General features: G+C 33.7%; 1 protein-coding gene across 1 annotated transcript; it reads right to left on the bottom strand.

Annotated features, from left to right (window-relative positions):
• Nucleotides 1-8,939: 8,939 nt before the first annotated feature.
• LOC117685031 (E3 ubiquitin-protein ligase rnf213-alpha) lies at nucleotides 8,940-21,259 on the bottom strand. The gene is made up of 12 exons (XM_066072421.1): nucleotides 20,573-21,259; nucleotides 17,658-17,925; nucleotides 17,357-17,504; nucleotides 16,888-17,222; nucleotides 16,462-16,631; nucleotides 14,223-14,444; nucleotides 13,693-13,907; nucleotides 11,254-11,350; nucleotides 10,913-11,013; nucleotides 10,418-10,600; nucleotides 9,763-10,039; nucleotides 8,940-8,987 (listed from the first exon to the last, which is right to left on the bottom strand). Exons 1-12 carry the CDS (start codon nucleotides 21,257-21,259, stop codon nucleotides 8,940-8,942), a joined length of 2,751 nt encoding a protein of 916 aa, XP_065928493.1.
• Between the last annotated feature and the right edge of the window lie 815 nt (nucleotides 21,260-22,074).

The following is a 22,074-nucleotide window of genomic DNA, read 5'->3' as shown; positions in this document are numbered from 1 at the left end:
ATTAAAAAGTGTACTAGATACATGTAACACGAGCAACGAGAAGGTCTTCTGTCTGATTTTAGAATTTGAAATACATGCAAGACCTTGGTTTTGCTATCTAACAGCTTAACATGAAAAGGGTCTACATCCTAAGGGCCAGATATTATTTTGTTTCATGTGTAAGAGCTATGGTTGAAAACATTTAGACCCCTTTTGGTATCTAATTTGAGGGGCCAGCTCCTTTTTCTAAGTATTAAATGAAAGGTCATCTAATTTCAAAGACATTTCGTTCAACAAGTGATAAGAAATTTGTTACCTTCTTGAGATATCTGAGAGAGAACGTTTTAGGGACCGGTCCCTTATCTCCTTATTCGGGCTGCTGAACAAAATTTTGAAGTTTGATTTTGTTAAGTACATTATTTTGAGCATCTTTTCTTCAATACTTCATTTCAAAATATTTTTTTCTTTTTGAGATATAAGGGATCAAAGTTTGTTTTGGACTTTTGACCCCTAAAAACCCCCTAATTACTTAACACGTTACACAATCATTATACTGTTAGGCTACATACAATTGGAACTGCAAGATAAACGTATTTGCTTTTAAAATCTATTACAAATTATCTTTTAGTAAAGAGTTACATGTATATATTAAATACATTAGAGCCCTCTAGGTCCCTAATTTAAGGGGCCAGCCCATTTTTCTTAACATCAAATGAAAGATCATTTAAGTTATTTTGAATTATAGATAAAATACTTTAGAGCCCTCTAGGTCCCTAATATGAGGGGCCAGCCCCTTTTTCTTAATATCAAATGAAAGATCATTTAATTCTAAAGACATTTCGTTCAACAAGTGTTTATAATTTTGTTACTGTTTTTGAGATAAATGTATATGGGAAAGAACGTTTTAGGGCCGATCCCTTATCTCCTTATAAGGGGCCGTTTAACGAAATTTTGAAGAGTGCATCTTGTTTATTACATCATTTTGAGCATCTTTTCTTCTATACTGCATTTCAAAATATGTTTACTTTCTGAGATATCGGTGATCAAAGTTTTGGATTTTTGACCCCTAAAAAACCCCTAATACGTAACACGTTATAAAATCATTGCATTACTTGGATACATAACTGTAAGATAAACATATCTGCTTCAATCTATAACCTTTCACAAAATATCTCTATATAGCGAAGGGCTACAGATGAAAGACTTTAGAGCCCTTTGGTCCCCTAATTTGAGGGACCAGCCTTTTCTTGAGATGAAATGAAAAGTCTTGTAAATATAATCATTTTCACATTATATTTTTTAACAAAATATTTTTCAGAAAAGAGATAAACTAAGAAAACCAGAAAATATTATGACATTTTTATAATCTCAATTTTCAGGTCCAGGAGAGGCTCGACGCTTTTGGCGATCGATATGATTTTAAACCTTCATGCACAATTTCAGTCTTCCGTCTACTATCGCTGAAATTTTCAAGTTTATATCTGGAGTACTGCCGACAAAATACCCTTCTTAAAATCGATAAAACAACTTTATTTCAAAACAGGAAGTGACGTTATCAATAAAAATCAAAGTACTGAAAGTACTGTTAGACGGTGGCGTCGTTTGAAAGTGGCATATTACATGTAATAATGAGTGATGTATGATAATTATTTGTGTCGAAAACCGCGGCCAGTATCGCATACATGTACTAATACTTAACGCTTACTCGCACAACTGGTCGTGAGTTTCCTACATGGATAATTCTGTGGAAATCGTAGCTGTGATCTCAATGTACACTTTACAAACGCCGTGTCTCTTGGTCGTCATCTTTTGGGAAAAACCCAAAGATTTATCACAGTAGTCTTTGTCGTATAGAAGTTTGTATCTATATTTTGTATCAATATGTTTGTATCTATATCAGTTGACATTAAAACCCCGTTTGAATGGTTGCCACCACATATTGAATGAATAAATCAAATCCAAAGCGATTTCATCACAGTACGCCCAAATATTTGATTGTTTGAAGAAAGGAAATTTTGGCTTTTTCCCTTTTGACATTTGGGTTGACCCCGCAAAGGGGAACAACTTTAGATAAGTGTGGATTGGACTATTGTGCTTTAAATATATTGTAGATTTCTCAAAGTAACGAGAACAAATAAAGCTTTGGTATGATAAAATACTTATTTTTACAAACTATTTGGGCATACATATATAGTATGTTAATTGTCCCTCTCGACAGCATTTTCCCTCATTTTTTCACGGGGAAAAAGTTGCAGTCTTGTGGATCATCACATTTGCTTTTTTTCCTCATAGTCAGTTAATACATTTAGGTGTAAAGAAAACGGAATGGGTTTACAAGAACCTGTTTGATAAAACTGGTATTGCTTTTGGAATGCACATCATCATGAAACAGAAGAGTAAATTGATATTTTATCTTCGACTTTACGTCTTTAGTGGATTATTTCCACAACGAAAGTGAATGAAAATTTAAAAAAATATCATACAACATTCGGTCACGGCAGTTTCATTAATCAACGTTTTAAACATTTGTTCTATTGTATTTAGCTATAGATTTATTCAAATCATTTGAATTAATTCGGGAAAGTCACATGTATATTTTATCGCTTCCCAGTACACTTTAACACGCATAAATTACTTGCTACATTAACTTTTTTTAGTAAACTTACAACAAATATTGATTAATTATACTGAATAAGTTTTTAAAAACACAAAAAAAAAACAAAATTCAAGCTGAACGCACGTTTTTCTGACCGTAGAGTTGTGTATATAAAGAAGATGGGGGGGGGGGGTAAGATGGCGCAACCGCCCTTTTAGTTAGTCGTAAAATACAATTTCAAATTTAGCATTTTTTCAATTAAATATATTTGATATGTTCTTATACAAGTTTTCAAAATGGTAATTTCTAACTATATTCAGTTTGAAATATTTCAAAAAGATAAGAAAAAAATAATAAATCTTTAGGTTTTTGTGGTATCGAACCCACAACCTAAAACCCAAGTTCTATAAAGTTTTCTAATGGCTGGTGCTCTAACCACTGAGCCATTCACAACAAAGTGCGTTGTTTAAATGCTAAATGAGACCATGAGCACGAATTTACGGACTTGTATTATATTTCTAAAACGTTCAATTGTTGAGCTACAAAATGACATTTTTGAACTGTTGTGGGTCATCTCTCCACATTTTTGTTGAGTACAATCGGTTTAAATTCCATTAAACCACATTTAGACTGTTAAAAAAAATATTGAGCTCAGACCCACTTTATGAAAGAAAATGCATTGAAGTTATAAAAATTACACGATTAGGAGGTTTTGACACGCATACGCAAGTTTAAATCAATATATTGCAAGTATTTAAAATATTTAAAGATTACAACCCGATGTTACGTTAAATATACATTGTTTTTAATTATTTTTTTAAAAAGTATCAGATTTAATGATATTTTAATTTTGCCGTATCTAGTCATTCTTACACGCCTTATTCACCCATCTTCTTTGATTTTATTCTTTGCATGTACCATACAATAGATCTAGGGTTCGCAAATCCCGGCAATATTTTCGGAAAGCTATATTTCTGTAGCTCAGCAGAATTCTACAGTCATCTATGAAGTACATTTTTTTGCCTTCATGTTTCATTATTCATCGCAAATATAGCATGGATGTATACGCTACGGCCGATGTAGCATTGCGTTAAGTGATGTCACTTTCTAACCGTTGTGTATTTCAATTGCGAGTCGCAACAAACTGGCACATTTATACACTGTCGTGTATCCGCGCCGGTAGTGACGGACATGTTTGGATAACGTGAAAATGGCGGCACCGTTCGTTTCTTGATAAGTTTTCGTGTTATTTAACGCTTACATGGTTTACTTTTACATTAATGAGATCGTCAAATCTATTTAAAAGCATATTCAATCTTTAAACTACGAAGTTTATGTGAAAATTATGTAAACAATGTCGATTAATTGTGAACAACGGAACAGGTTTGGATGACCTTGTTTTTCCAAATAGGATCGGTTTGGATGCGCATCTGATACGGTTTGGATGTGGTTAATATATAAGAGTTTAAACTGTTCTTTTAATTATGGATATTGCATCGCTACTGTGCGATATACATGCCCTCACTGCAAAGCATGCTTTTAATATTATGGAGATCGTCGTGTGACATTTGACCTTTGAATTCACATTGTTTAAAGAAATAAACATACATGTTGAAAGACTTGCATATTTAAGTCAACAAAACTTTATATACCCTAATTTGAATTTCAATTTTACACGATACAAGCTCAAAATAACTTGGCTTAATTATAAAAATTGCATACAGAGTGTTTTACAGATATGTTAAGTCTGTTGCATAATCATTCAATCGATATTAATTTAGAAAGATTCAGTCTTACCAAAATCTTTACGACACAAATATAAACATGTGTTTACGACAGTTTTGATCAAGTCATGAGGCTAACTTTATATGCTGTAAACGATGTCTGGGGAAAAAATCAAAAGAGATCAGTCAAAAGACTTATACCAACTCCAATATCAGCCCGAGGGCCGTAGGCCCGAGGATTGATATTGGTGAAGGGCTGATGCAGGCTGTGATATGGAAAAGGTGTATATATTATCATATTTATCACATACTTAGTAATAATTTTTTCTTTAAAATGAACTTGAACAAATTGATTTTAATATCATGTGAAAGTAGTATGTACATGTACATATATTATATAAAAATATATGATTTAATTGTTTTAATAAACATATAGCTACTGAACTGGAATTTCCTCAGGCTTTAAAAGTACACTGCTCCAAAACATTTGCTAGCATTTGAAGTTTTCAACTGCACTTAAATATTTAGTCTGTAAACATGTACAAATGCCAGTGCGAAAAAGGCAGACGAGTTCTGCAAGGGTGTGATATACTAGGATTCGTATGAGCCCTAGGGCTGATAACCTGTATCAGCCACGGAGGCCAATGCGAGTTGTGTGATGTCATCTGTATCACATATGCCAAAAACCTGTATTTATTACTATTTATATACACTTGTCAAATTTTTTAAATTAATAATTGTAACGTCTCCAAAAAACTTTTTAGATTGCAACAGCCTTAAAACCGCGCTTTGGCAAATTTTTAACGATGAAATTTTTATTATTATACTTTCATATTTAATACCAACGCTAGTTTAGTATTTTTCTGCAGTATCGCCACCTTAATTTCCCGCATGAGTCACCAAAGAAAGAATTTTACTTTTCAATAAACTAAATTATAATATTGTAAATTATTTATTCGTTCACTTTCTACGCATGCACTGTACTGAGGTGCTTATGTCCTCTTCGTAAGCATTAACTTCCATGATTTGTAATTGCAATACAATTAAAAGAACTAAATATTGGTTTTGGATTTTAACTAACATGCATGTACAAAATTATGAACAGATTAGCAATATACATTGGAAATGAAATCAGCGCAATGTAAAATACCGGTATATTGTGTAATCAATTTTATTATTTTAGTTTGTTCATTGAAAAAATCAACAAAACTTCTTGATCAGTAATATACATAGATACTTATTTATCGTTTTGATTTTCTGGTGATAATCATGATTAAAAAATTAAAATGGTGACGTTTACTCAGGTCTCGTTATCACTTGGATTTTTGGACCAACTAAATTTAACAACAGAGTAAATATGACTTAGCAGACCCACAGTTGCACACCGATAAAAGGCAAACTGTTTCATTTTTGTCTGAAATATAAAAAAAATGCTGTATCTTAAAATTATTTAAACCGTACCATTTGCACAATTTATACTTTATCATCCAAACCGGAATAATTCGTTAATCCAAACCGTACTTTTTATTTGGCAGGTGCATGAAGTTATTGCTATTTTTATAAATATTAGTGTAATAAAATTATATTGAAGTGATTTCATTTGGTTAGAGTAATCTTTCTAATTAATTTTGGCTGCTTCAGATTTTTAGAATGTGTTATATTATCTACGTTATCTCGAAATAGATCTTGGATTTAGCGTTAAAATGGCATCTTAACGATTGATATTCCTAAAAATAAGTCGTTTTTATTTACGATGAACAAAAATAACACTCGCTCTTTTCAACTGCAAAACCGTAAGAAAAATATGAACGACTGTTACTATTGTTTTAATTAATATTTACCTCATTGTCGATAGATAAAAGAGCACAACACTCATTGTTTTTGCAATGGATACGCCATTTTCACGTTATCCAAACATGTCACTACCGGCGCAGATACACGACAGTGTTTATATAGGCCTATTTGTAAATGCATGTTGACAAAATGATGCTAACAATTGGAAACAAATGTCGAAGAAAGTTCATAATAGAGTTGTACTCGCGAGTTAAAAATTATTTGAGAACAAAAGGGGCGATGTTTACATACATATGTAAATAATGTTATCTGTTAGTGAAAAAATGCCCCCAAATCAAAGAAAAGATTCTCTATTTAGCAGGGACGGGCGCATATGAATTAAAGTCACTATTTGTACTTCGTTCATCGAATTGCGTTATTCAGTTCATTGTGAAACAAGAGGCCAATTGGCCTTAACGGTCACCTGAGTAGCATATATCCAATACACAAACTTGTCATGGAGTCTCATATATGCATCTAAATAATTAGGTTTCATACTGGAGTAGAAAAATTATAAATTTGTAATGACAACCACATTTAATTCAAAAAGAACTGTGAAACCTATAATTTTGGTGAAAAACTAAAAGATCTGGTCTACAAAATAATGAATTTAGTTTTCCTTTCAGGTGTGTGGGAGTAAAGAAGATACTTTTTTAACGTTGTATGCATTAACATCTATACATCCATTTTGGCCCTGCCCTAGAGTCAAAACCCATACCCCAGGGGACATGAAAATTAAAATTTCAGTAGAGGACTTCCTGGTAAACATAATTATTAGTCGGTTTTTTTTATACAGATGTGTGAGAATAGAGAAGAAGATTTTTAAACATTATATGCATTAACACTTTATTGCCATATTGCCCCCCCCCCCCTCATGTCCTGAACCCCTGACCCAGGGGCCATGAATTTCACAATTTAGGTAAAGGAGATTGTGGATATCATAACCATGTTTCAGTTTTTTGCCCACATGTGTGGGAGTAGAGAAGAAGATTTTTTAAGATTTAAATCATTTTTACTATATGGCCATATTGGCCCCACCCTAGAGCATGAACACCTAACAAAGGGGTCATGAATTTCACAATTTTAGTAGTGAGCCTCATGGACATCATAATCATGCATTTAGTTTTTAATAAATATATATAGGAGTAGAGAAGAAGATTTTCTAAGATTTAATACATTTTTACTATTTGGCCATATCGGCCCCACCCTAGAGCCTGAACCCCTGACCGAGGGGTCGTGAATTTCACAATTAAGGTAGACGGCTTCATGGACATCATAAACATGCATTTAGTTTTTAACAAATATATATGGGAGTAGAGAAGAAGATTTTCTAAGATTTAATATATTTTTACTAATTGGCCATATTGGCCCCACCCTAGAGCCTGAACCCCTGACCCAGGGGTCATGAATTTCACAATTTAGGTAGAGGGCTTCATGGACATCATAATCATGCATTTAGTATTTAACAAATATATATGAGAGTAGAGAAGAAGATTTTCTAAGATTTAATACATTTTTACTATATGGCCATATTGGCCCCACCCTAGAGCATGAACACCTAACAAAGGGGTCATGAATTTCACAATTTAGGTTGAGGGCTTCATGGACATCATTATCATGCATTTAGTTTTAAACAAATATATATGATAGTAGAGAAGAAGATTTTCTAAGATTTAATACATTGTTACTATTTGGCCATATTAGCCCCACCCTAGAGCCTGAACCCCTGACCCAGGGGTCATGAATTTCACAATTAAGGTAGAGGGCTTTATGGACATCATAACCATGCATTTAGTTTTTAACAAATATATATGGGAGTAGAGAAGAAGATTTTCTAAGATTTAATACATTTTTACTATATGGCCATATTGGCCCCACCCTAGAGCCAGAACCTCTGACCCAGGGGCCATAAATTTCACAATTTTGGTAGAGGGCCTCATGGACATCATAACCATGCATTCAGTTTTTTCCTCACATGTGTGGAAGAAGAGAAGAAGATTTTTGAAAATGTGGCTTTTTTTGCATATTTTGCCCCGCCCGTGGCACCCCAGGGGTGGTAGAGCCATAAATATCACAATTTAGATTCTTCTTACCATAGAGATGCTTCACACCAAAAATGGTAACGATTGGCCTGGTAGTTTTCAAAAAGAAGTTAAAAATGTAAAATTGTTAACGCACGACGCACGACGCACAACGCACGACGCACGACGCACAACGCACGACGACGGACGAAGACCAATTGCAATAGGTCACCTGAGTGACTCAGGTGACCTAAAAATTTGACAGAAACTGTTTAGTTAACAAAATTATTATATCTTACATTACCGTTCACAATGTACCATAAATGTATATGGAATGTTTATGGAATGTCGCGTTTGCTGCAAATTAGAGATACACGAGCTGACACGCCGTGAAATCCATAAGACGTTTTACAGCATATGTAAAAAAAAATCTGAACTAAAAATCTTTGAAACATCGTAAAATGTAGTTTATAAACATTTAAAATGGCGACTCGATTTGCACGTGAATTTTACAATCCGACGTCAATTAGCGTGTTTGAGAGAAAGTCAGCAGCAAGTAAAGCGTCAACATCTGCAGTAAATATTGTCTAATGAATATTGGGGTGACTGTAACAAAATTAATGTTTCTACAGACTACGTGAGGTACAAAAAAAGGTACATTGTAAATCACAGGTCAGTCGAAAATTAAACACATTTGTATCGTAAATTTTTTGTGTGTTTGAAAACACATGCACACTTGTAGCAGAAACTGTGCCATTGATCGGTTGAAGTTCAATAAAATGTTATCTATGTAATATTCATTGTCAGTATCTGTTGTGAATTCTTTGGAATAAGCTACAACAACAAAAAATATACTGCTCAACTAAAACTATTGCGTTGAAAATGGCTGAATTTATCGATGAAGCATAATTGCTGAAATATGAAATGGCAAACCAGTTTAAATAGTGTGTTTCTGACAATTATTTATATCATAAAAAAACAAAAAGCAATTATTGTGATATCTCTTGGCCAATTATCGCAGTGATATAGTTTATGCAGTCCTGATACAGAGTTAAACGTCAAAACTGGCAGTTGGTGCTTATATTATTTTAATACCGCGTAAGCAGATAGGGTAACGGCTCATTTAAAATAAAACACAATTTCATACATAATTTAAATGTATGTACAAAATAATTAGCAGCTATAATGCTTAAAATATCTGATAAGATTAAAATTAGTTCTCATACTGAAATCGACATGTAGATAAAACATTGTCGGTATAACACTGCACACATGTACCTAACAGAGTTATCGTTCGTTATCCCCTAGGGTCCCCGTGAGAAATACTCTTCCGGTCAGGACCGTAGCAATAGACCGTGGCTATTTATAGCCACCGTCTAAAAATTTGCAATACGGTTCATATCATTATTTATTAGATTGCAAAGTTTCATGAAAACTGAATGAGTAGTTTTCGAGATCTCGCGTGCCCAAAATTGTAAGAAAAAAATATGATAATATAGAAGAATAGGGAAAAAGAAACAAGGCAATAACAATAAGGTCTTCCATTGGAAACAGAAGACCTAAATAAATCAAACTCAGAAGTGTTGATGCGTGCAAAATATAAGCTGACAACTGAGCCAAACACTGACCTAGTCCTGAGCAAGTGCTGTAGGAGGAAGGACCGTAGGACTGGTGTAGGATCAATGCCTTCCTCAAACACAGACATCTCCTTACTGGCCATCCTTCCTACTTGTCCTCCCTGAGCAGTGGCTGTGATATAGGACATCAACTTCTGGACAACTTCATTGGACGGGGGTTCATCATCCGAGAAACAGAGCTGGGATACAAGGTCCATAAAGAAACTGTTGCACCGACATTTGAAAATATTAAGCTTCCGACATTTTAGCCTGAAATAAAACAATCATAGTAATCATATCACATATATCCCAATAGTTATCCTGAATGAAGTTCAAGGAAAATCTTGTATAAAGATATACCTTCCATTAATATTTTAAAAACTGTATGGTATATGTTAGTATACAGTTATACATGATTGCAAACCAACTTTTATCAGCCAGACAATATTTGGACATTTTTCACTGAGAAACCAACTTTTCAAACCAAGATTTTGAAATAACTTGAAACATATACAAAACAATAAAGGACGTGTTCATAGCAGAAATATTACAGTTCCTGCAATCATTGTTAAAGTTTCCAGCTTATGAATTAAAATTGGTTTACATAATTATAAGAAGAAGACAAGAGTAAAAAATTCAAGCACTGACTCTTCTGTGTTGTCTTGTCGTGGGTTGAAATGGGCGGGGATCTTGGTGTGACAGACAGGACACATCCCAGTTCCCAGGATTGTCAGGTCGTTGTAACATTTCACACAGATCAGGTCCTTGCAGGGAAAGTGTACAGGTCTCTCTGTGATCTCGCTCTCACAAGCTTTACAGCTCTCCTGTCTCCTGCAAGTCATTTAAAAGGCAGCATTAGCTAAGAGTACAGAAAACAAAGATTTTCAAGGATAACGTTTAAGAACAAGGATATTGGAGAAGGAAGGCCACTTTCAATCATAAAAAACTTGAATAACATTTTTCTTGATTATGAGATGAAAAATGTGCTCTGTTAAGTTCATCTTGTACGATAAACCGCTGGTAATTTAGTTATGATCATGGATACTCATTGTGAAGGGTTTAACATATCAATTAGCATGTTGATTTGGAGAGTGTGATGAAGAGGGGAATTTACAACATGTTCAACTCCATTGATGTACATACCCAAATACTTTGGTGACAGAATTTTTCATGCATAATTTTAGGAATTTTTCCACCTTTTCTAAAGATTCTATGCTCTTGAAATCAACATTGTCCTTGAGCATCTAAAAATAAACAAAAACGAAATCTGCATGTATGTCTTCTAAAATTTTCAGATTTAATATACCAGTACAATGCCTTTTAAAGATTACTGAATCAGGTTACAGGTGTCTAGCTGCAAATTAGGGGTACATTTGTAAATATTATGAGAATTCTATTGTAATCTGTTCCCTTTTTTGCAATATTATACCTGAAGATAATTATTAATAATTCAGTAAACTAAATAGCGAAATACATATCCTTACCATCCATAAAGTCATCAGACGCTCCACAGGCATCACCTCATCAGAACAGACATGTTGTAGGAACAACTTCATCACTACCACCTTAGTCCATACACATCTTGATAAAAGCAATCATAACTAGAACTTTTTTTGTCTTCAACAAAAAGTAAGGGCTTTTCGACAGCCCCAGTATACCCTTTTTATTTAAAAGGTCAAAAAATTATCTCTAATCTATTTCCAAATTTTCTGAACACCTTGGTATAACCAGTTGCTTAAATAGGAATTCATGAGTAGTTACATGTCAAAAGAAAGATAACTCCAGAACTTTACAAGAAGCTACACTTCTAATTTCCAGAGGAATATTTTCAAAAAATCATATTGAAGTAAGTATTCATTCCTCGGACACAAAACTTAGTATGCCTATAGTATTTATGCTCTACATTTTTACAGCAAAGCGAAATAACTCTTACTAATTTGTTTTTTTGATTTAAACAAGTGATGATCTTAAGGCCTTCCAAACCCCTATAAGGAGTCAAAAAGTGGCCCCTCGGACCATAAGTTTAAGATTGTACTCTTTATTTAAAACAATAAACGGAAAAGATTTTGAAAATCGGAAGAGAAATAAAAAAGTTACAGCAAAAGGGCTGTTTTGAACGTTAACCCCTGCAGATCCCTAAAGTTCCAAAATTATGTACCCAAAACCTTTTCCGGTCTGCGCATTGTTTGTGTCATTATACTAGTGAAATATTGTAATGTTAACTTGAAAACTTTTTGAGAAAACGTGGAACGCGTGATTTCAATTTAACATTGAAACTCCTATAGACAATTTATATCAATCCATAAAACCGGAAGTACTACATATTTTTTGTTAAGACTTTAAATGTATGCTAACTACTACTACGTTAACAATATTTAGGCGTCTTCTTAACTTTCTAAGGTCATTTGAATTTTTTTGTTTTTTATCCCCCCTTTTCTCAAGTTTGAGGTCAAATATCTTAAAAACGATAAGATATAGAAAAACGTTTATGCTGACAAATTTGTAAAACTTGACAAGATACATCTTATTCTAAAATTTGAATGCTCTGACTCAAAAAGTAAGTAAAATTTGTGTTTCATTCAATTTTTAGTGATATCCTTGTAAAAACCGTAAGTAACGGAACCGGAAGTCCAAAACCTTACATACGCGTGTCATCAACAATTGCTTTAAGACACTTGCATAATTGTTTCAATATGTCTTTCCGTTTTCAAAAAATCGCTGACACAAATCCTGTCGAGAATAATAATTAAAAAGACGAAAACAATAGGTCTTTTCGACCGAAAGTCGAAAAGCCCTAATTAATCTTGAATATTGAGGTAACAAAGACATCAATCTAAATCCACAAAAATATTTTGAAAAGACAGATAAAGATCTTTTCTAAATCAAAATACTGAAGAACTGACGGGAGTTGATTTTGTCGATGTTTATTTATTTTAAAATCAATGATATGTTATTTTGCATGACAAGTACATGTATCTTCTAATTTGAATTACGCACATTTTTATACTATGAATTTTTGGACATTTTCGACAAGAATGTCGAGAAACCCCCATATGAATAATGTTAAATAATATTTAAAGATAAAATTAATTCAATAAAACTATGTATCAGTGATAGAAATATTTCTCGTAAATTGTATTGATCCAAGCAATATTGAACTCTAGTCTCATTCAACCAAACGCTCGGCTGACATCGTCAATCTCCGACAAGGATTAACGGAGACAGCAGAGCGTCGAGTTTTTGAGACTATATTGAACTCTGGCGTAGGAATACATACGACTACAAAAAATATTTAGATTGTTTGTACCATTTAAAATCTGACTATTTTCAAGGTATTTATAAATAAGTTTCCTTAGCAGACATTACATTGAATTCATCAATTATTTTCAAGAACTAGGTCTTAAAGCTTGTCAGCGGTGATGATTTGTGTTGAGGTCCAAACACTGTTTCACTTTCGGTTTGTCTGAGTAACTGCATAGGAGAGTTGATTAAAATCAACTCCCAAAAATGCAAGTGAATATATACTGTGTGCAGATTTATTTTCACACTGTCTAATTTTTGCCCTTCTACACTTGCAATTTCGATCGCCCTGTCTTGAATTCGCCCAGACAGTTGTGTTTATAAAGAAAATGATTTGAGACATCGACATTGAAATCACTCTAAATATTGAAATTCAAACATTTTGTCGATTTCAATTGCAAAAAAAATTAAACAGGAGGGAATAATTTTGGAAATAGGAGTTAGCTAGTTTTCTCAAATCAACTACTAAAATGAGTGTGGGTGAAATTTCTTTGAAATGTTGATAAGATTATATTATTGTTTTATTCTAAATAATGCATCAGAGAGGGAAATGTTGCCAGCAAATGACTATAGGCCCTATATCAAAACTACTGAAAAACTTGAGAATATTATGTTCAAATTACCTGGCTTCTTTGATTCCCTCCATACATCTCCTACCAAACTCCTCCACCCCTGTCTGGTGCCCCTCAGTCACAAACTGTCCCAGAATTCTCTCTACAACAGGTCGGTACTTGTGCACTTGTTTCTGCCACAGTTGTCTGCCTTTCTTGTCAGTGAGGGAGTCTTTGTTTGGCTCAAGGGATTTCAACAGTAGGAACAATCCAAGGACATCCAGAGTCTGAAATATTTTGATTTACAAATACGAACATTGTCAAAACACAACAGTGTGCAGATGTTTCAATGATGTAATATGAAAATCTAAGAGGTATCACTAAAATTATATGCTTCAAACAACAAAGCATTTTAAATATAAAACTTTACCATATGAGTGACATTTATCTTAGCCTAAATATATGACCTTAAGTTTTAATTCACATAATAGAAATTAAATGACATCATAAAAGTTAATGTGGCATGCAGATGAAGAGCTTTTTCTCCTATTACTAAATGCTTCTAACAATACATTTCCAAAGTTACTATATATCAGACTGACCAGTTCTTGGTCAGTGACCAGATAGAACTGAGCACTCTTCTGCTGGAACTCAATGATTCGCTCGCTGCAGTCTGGCCACACTCGCGTGATGCTGGCAAAGTTCCTGAGACGGGGCTCAGATTTACTGTACACAGCGTGGATGGCCACAAAGTTCATGACAACACTAGGTAGTCCTTCTCTGAATTCCATGTGTATTCGTTTTAGCAAATTTTCATACACCAACTGAAAATTAATGTTCGGATTATTCATAATTATCATACAATCAGGCAAAGGTTAGGAAAACTGTTACTAGGTAAAACTTAATACATCTAATATGAAGATGATTGCATATATTACACACTTTGATGCACGTCAAATAATTTCACTATCCAATATTTCTAATTACAGCAAAACCCTAATACATAATAGTTCTTAAATAAACCTAAACCTAAGTAATTTAAGACCCCCGCTGGCAAATTTTAACGAATTTTATTATTTATAAAATGAATAATTTACATTAAGGCCCTGTCACACCAAACTGGCATGTAACTGCGTTTCCACAGAGTTCTACTTGGCGATTAACTCCACTTTCACTGAGTCTCCGCTCATGACGTGCAAGGAATTTTTACCGCGCGTCCACGGCGTGCTCTGCGCGCTGACTGCGTGCACAAGACGTTTTTTACTTCTTGGTAGGTTAATATTGATTTGTACAATTGTATGGGAAACAAACAAGAATTTACAATTTACAACAAGTAAATAAATGATTAAAAGAATGTTTTGATTTTATGAAAAGGTACATTGAAATTGAAACATAACTACTTCTAAACAATTTGTGAAGAACTAGCCTAGGACAAAACTCTTAGTAGTCAGATCTACAAATAAGATCCGTTATTAGTTGTTAGAAAACATAGAAAAGATGTGAAAACTTAGAACCAAATGGCATGAATTCCATCTACATCCATTGATAGGTCTTGGAATATTAACAAATGCTACTTTTTACATAGTCATCTACATCCAGTTTGATAATTAATACATCGCTTGCTATTGTACAACAGCCATTGTTCAAGTTTTCGCGGTCTTGATGACAACGCACTAGAAACGTCGTGGGAGCGCGGTATTAACGACGAAGAAACGTCACGAGAGCGCGATGAACTCAGCAACAGCTCTTTGGGGTCGCTGTGTGAATGCAGCCAAATGAAAAACAACTTGTTCAAACGCTGTAGATGCGCAGTGAGAGCGCGATAGACACGCAGTGAGATCCCAAAGGACTCCGTGAGATCTCTGTGCAAGTGCAATTGACTTATCATTGCATCTACACTGCGATTAGCTGCGTTCCTTGAGCGCCCCGACGGAGCTCTCCTGGCGCTGGTGGAGATCTTATGGCGCTGTCACGGCGACCTCACTAAGCTTCTACGGCGTGTTTATCAGAACGCAGAGCCACGACACGTACTTTGTACATGTTTAAAGTGCGCGCCGCCACATGGCGTTCTAAAATGTTCAAGGCAATCCCACCGTGACGGACGAAGATGCTGTTGCGTTGTTACAACGCTGAAGGAGACTCTACTGCGTTTTACATTATTTAAGGACTCAGCGGGATCACCGTGAGGATGCAGCTCTGGTGTGACAGGGGTTTTACAAAGGACAATATTTGATATGGTCATGCATACATCTTGCCCCAAAATTTAACCAGTTTTTAAATAGAATCGTATAAAAATCAAATCTTTATAAAAACATTATACAGAGGATGTTTATCGCTTTGATATTGATATTAGTCATCATTTTTCATTAGCAGTTTATCTATGCTGTCACCTAAATGGGCCAATTCCTGCAATTTTACCACCAAATGAAAACATTAATTTAACACACTTGCTTTTAATATGATTTCAACTATATTGTATTTCCAACCTTTTTTTGAAAGCTCTTTATTATATAGAACTTTAATTTTTGGGGCCAGAAATGCATAATATCACATATAGTACTTTCATTGAAAATATCAAAAAAATTTAGATGCTTATATCTGGTTTTTATTCGCTATAATTATGATAATGAATAACACCTTTAAAGAAGTTTTTTATGGTTCCTTAAAATTCGCTATACACTAATTTGCTGTAATTGTCTATCTACTCTTTGTACGATGAAGATATTTATGCTCCTAAGCACTAATATACATGTAACCTAAACATCAAACAATTTTTTAAAACAATTATTATAAATTGAATTGAACAAAACCTTCGTCTTTAATGATACCCAATCATTGTACCCCATGTTCTTCTTGGCTGGTCACATGATACACCATGTGAACAAAGTCACTCAGGTAGGCCTTGAGACAATCCATGACCTTGACCTCTGACAGACACTTCTGAAGAACTTTCCCTAAGGTTGTTTTCTCTACGATGACTAACACACTCATAACTGACTCTTGAACATTTACTGCAAAATAAGTATCAGAATCCATAAAAAACATCAAATTTAAATAGGGTTGGTATCAACTGGATATTACACTGCACAGTGTTTAACAGAAAAATTCCAATAAAGAAGCAGAAATGAATCTAATTCCAAATCCAATCAGGATCAGAGCAAAATTTTTAAAAACTTTAAAAATTCTGAGTATGGGAAAACACTTTTTAAGAGTTGATTTAATTAGCCTTAGGTTAGTATTATAACCTATGTGTTACAAAAAAATTACCATGTTTTTCAATATTTTGTGTCCTTAGAATTTGGTCTATAAGTCTGTATATTAGCCATGAAAACGGCATCAATGCTTTAAATTTCAGGCCATCACAACCTGTTCCTTTGACAATGACCTCAGGAAGTTCCTCTTGCTTTTTGGGGGACACCACCATAGAATACTCAATCTGAGTGGCTGATGGATTGTTGATTATTTCCAGCCATAGTTTGTGCTCCCAAGAACTTGAATCTCTTTGAATCAGGAGGTCAAGGTTACTGTTGGTGTCTAGTTGAGCAATAATGCCAGCCAAAATGGGGGACAGTTTCTCTATAATGCACTGATTTCTAGCTTTCCTTTAAATTCAAAATACTAAGACTTAAATCAGCACACTTCATGATTATCTAACAGATTAACAGAACTGAAAGGGCAATGTAAAATTATCAAATTGTGTTAACCCATTTTCATAGCTTAATAAAATCAAACTAACCAAAATGTGCCTGCACTGTTTATACAGTCCCTCTTGGTGGCCTCAGCATACAGCCAGCTCACTGCTGATTGCCCCATGGTTTCCTCTTTCTCCTTCATCAAGGCTGCCAGATGTCGACTTATTCCTTGCATAAAGTTCAATTTTTCTCCTGAAACAATAATTAGCCGTCAGATGGCAAATTTTATTCAAACTGGCATTAATATTTTCATTTTAATGAGATCTCATAAAAATTAAATATACCAATACAATGTAATATCAAGGTAGGCAACCCATGGCAATTACAGGTCCCTAATGTACATACCCTTTGTTTCTTGCATAAGCAGTTCCAGGAAGATGTTCACTCTCTCGGTTGTCCTCTCTGCATCATCGGGGTCTTTCACCATTGCTAGTGCAGGACGGGCCGTCAACTTAATGAAGAGGGCAATATCCACCTTCCTCTCCACATGGACTTGTCCTGTGTGTTCCACCATATCACCAAAGTCAGGTGGATACACATCTTGACCCTCCATCATTTCCACCTCCCCAGCCTCCTGGATTGGTTGACTGTCATTTCCACCCTCAAGACCACACTATTAATTAAAAGATCATTACATGTAATGATTTCTCTTTTTTGCGATTTATAGAGAATAAATTATCTAATATTAAAATCATGTTATACTCTTATAATTCAAATAAGATTCATACCTTAAAAAAGATTTTGAATCTTTGTTTTTATTTCATGTACGGTAATTCATTTTTGTAATATCCTGAAGAATGGACTGATTTCCCCCAAAATTGGACAATTTTAAATGTTTGTTTTGTTAGCCATTTTTATTACTTTTATTGTAAATTCATCTAACTGGCTTGGTATCTACTTTTAAAATATTAGATACGATATAACGTTAAATGCCTAGTTTTGTTGATTAAATTTACAAGGGGCGCTCAATAAATAATATCATCGTTGTTCCAAAAATAACACATACTATTTTTTGTCATATTTTCAATGGTAACATTTAAATTACTCTCCTTAAACAGACACACTTAATTACTGTTACAACCGTTTTATCCAAGCTTTGAATGCATTTACTTGTGTAATGACTTTTGAAGAGGACATTCATGTACTGATAAATGGCAGAGTCCAAAGCTTATTCCTTTTTTTGATTAAGGCCTAAGAAAAGAAATGGTTTGTTTCCGCTTTCTCGACTGACCCGGCATGGCCGGCCTATATATAGCTTTTACCGCCAACTCAAAACTTTTTTAATAATTTTTTTTTTTACAGAAAATCATTTATTGTCATTTTTTTGAGAAAATTTTACTCAAAATTTGGTCACAAAAACGCTCGTAGCATTTACTCTTATTAGATCAGCGTAACTCAAATGTTTAGTTTCAAAATTGCTGTTTGTTTCCATCTCATTTATCCATTATGACATCAAACAGGATTTGATAGATCTTTCTCCCCGTACTTATCGAGTTGGGGAAAATATAACATTTTTAATTTTTGAAGTGTAATCGTACAAAATCATAAGTGGTTAATATAATCAGATATATATTCTGATTATTACTCTGTTCATGTTAATTAATAAATCTAAAGAATGCATTACTTTTTAGACAGAGGCTCTATTGCTACCGGTCAGCTTGCATGTGACGTCGATAACGAATCTGGTGGATTCGACGGACACCACCTAGCGGCAAAAATTTGCAATATTCGTTTAGGAATCATATTTCAATATTATTATTAAAATAAGCATCTAATTTGCAATTACAAAATATACAATAGAACTATACATAATATATGGCAATTAGCAAACTTAATTTCTCTAGTAAATTTTGGTCCATACGTTAAATTCCAAGTAAGTATGAATATGCTTGAGTCTGAGAATGCTTGGGAATCACAAGCAATGGTGTGTAATCGTATAGTGGCTATTTATACATTTTATACAGCCCCCTTTCTGTGATGTCAAATAAAGAGAATTTTTCAAGAACCATCTAGTGTTGACCTAAATATTGATTAATAATGACATTCAACGGATAAACATGGCATGGTTCTTTGTCTGTATCGTATATTACTTGCGGATTATCATTAACCTCATACAGAGACGTATCTTTCTATGTATAGTTACCCTCACCCCTCCCACCGGCATCGATCCAATTAACATGATTATTCAACAAGTTGAACAACTGCAATGTGAAGCTTGATTATTCCCCAAATTAATTACCGTGAATCGTGATCGTTATGTGGCATATTTTTGCTTACTTTTATTTTACTTAATTTTTACTATTACTGTTGTTAATTTTGACTATAATCAGTAAAGAGTCTGGCTCGCATTCTGAACCTATTATAGGGATAATTATATAAATAAATTAAATTTTTAATTAAAATTAAATTTAATGCACCCCCCACCCCGTCAGTGGGTGCATAGGTAGAGTATATAAATACTCCAGTCACAGCTTAGGAGTGATCGAAACTAATATGCTGACCAAATATTTATATTTCATTTATGCCAGCTTTATATTGTACATGGACCAATGTTTTTAAACAAATATGACCTAAATAACCCATACATTTAATAAAATACTTTGATGTGCAATGCATTCATTTCTAGTTATGATGACATTTACAAATCCTCTATTAAATTTTGGTGCTAGAACCATTATGACGTCATAATTGATTTGATGAATCTTTTCCCGTATTTTACGGCTCGAAAGGAATTATGTAGAAAATTAAACAGTATTTTGACATTCTATGTTAAATCATGGAGAAAGTAATCCCAGTACCTATACACTATTAGACATCATTTTAAAGAGGAGGTCAAGAGCTTGTTTAATGCCGTTTTTGGAGAGACTGTAGGCAATCTAGATGTATTTCATTAGTCAAAAATGGACAAAACTCTGAGATTTGTTACTTTTATCCTTCATATTTCATAGAAAATGATTGTTTATAACGATTTTCATTGTGTTTAACAAAACTTTAAGCCCCGGTACACCCTATGAAACAAAGATATTATTATGAAGCATCATTAAAAGAATTGATATCTTGAATTTCTTAAACCTGGCACCTTTCATTTACTAGATCTAGACCTTAAAACAAAGTTGAATTATAATAACTTTTCAAGAAGACACATTTGATATTAGCAAATACTTTTTTAAGCTTTTAAGTTTTGACTATAGAGAAAATTACATATTGTATGCTACTAAATTCATAGAGTGGTTTATTGAATGAACATCAAATTTACTTACAAAACTTTTGTTTCTGTATCTATGCAAAATTGGCCGTATTCCAAAGTTGTCTTGTAAAACTCTTTCTATATCGCCAGGTTGAAAGTCGGTCAATGAATAATCAGTATTCGGTGGAGTTGTTTCAAACCTTTTGAGGTCATATTTCTCATGCATGTTAAAAAATGAGATATTGGGCCTAGCTTCAATATCTGTCGATATGGTGCTACTAATAAGTTGTAATTCATTGATCTTTTTTTTAAAGTTGTTCTTAGTCTGTTCTATTTCCTGAAGACCATCTTTCTCTTTCTTTGATAAATCTTCAACAGTCTGTGCGCCAATGGTTTTTATCATTTCAACTAGATTTTGTGTATGTGTCTCAATGTTCTTCTTAATTTCCTCTGCTCTTCTTGTTAATGCTGACTGTTTTGCCGTTTCGTTAAAAAGAAACTCTTTGTACTTTGGCAGAAGAATGTTATCGATTTTTTCTTGTTGTTTCTTTGCGTGATCTGTGATTCTTTTGTAAACGGTGGACAACAATTCCACGGAATGCCCATTATGAGACTGTACGATGCAATCTGTACACACTGGTTCTTTACAAGGGTTGCAGTAACATTCTAGTCTCCTTTTTGTATGCTCAACACAATACAACATATCTACCATGTTTTCATTGTTTGATATCAAAGATATAATCTCATGGCTCCGGGTCATTTTTTTCTTCCTATGCTCAATTCTACAGTTCTCGCAAAGATGGCCAGGGCAAGTCTTACACAGAAAATCCGCAGGATTTTCTTCACAATTATCACACTCTTGAAAGTGTTGGGCAGATGATGATTTCTTAGCCATTTCAAGATGTACCTAACAAAAAATAAATACACAAATTTTGTCATTCGCATGATTCTTAGACACTACACAATTTAAAAACTAAAGTATTTAAGTAGTTTGAATAAAATTTTAAAAAAAACCCATGAAAGTTAACATATTAGAGCGAAATTTCATTTGACGCCAATCTTTTGTAATGAACAAAAATTCTACCAATCTAACAAATAATAATACTTATTTTGAAATTAAGGAGAACGGGCCTAATTCACTTTATGCAGATATATTGCGCACTTAACAAAGAGTGATAGTTATAAACATCGAATTCTCAATATTATGTAACAATCACTAAAACTCAATGAAAAATCGCGTAGGTATAGCTGTTCAACGTCATCAATACACACTATAATATTGTTACCATTTAACATGCTAAAATACACGTTTCAACATTTTTAAATTCACTGTGCATGCTAGGGGATTGTCAAAGTTCTGCATGAAGTGAGTTTTATATTAGCTCACAATATTTATAAGCATCTACATAGATTATTTAACAGAGTTCGAACCATTGAAGAAATCATTCACATTCCGATCCGCATCCATACTTGTAAGTATAGGAAAACCGTCCCTGTGCTCAAGTTTTGAAATACCAGTATTTTATTTCAATAAAATGTATAGCATACTCTAATATTTCTGTGCTTTCATAAATC

Source organism: Magallana gigas, chromosome 9, assembly GCF_963853765.1.
Source record: "Magallana gigas chromosome 9, xbMagGiga1.1, whole genome shotgun sequence".
Classification (NCBI taxonomy): domain Eukaryota; kingdom Metazoa; phylum Mollusca; class Bivalvia; order Ostreida; family Ostreidae; genus Magallana; species Magallana gigas.
Note: the sequence above shows the minus strand (reverse complement) of the source record. Positions and strands in the feature narration are given on the sequence as shown.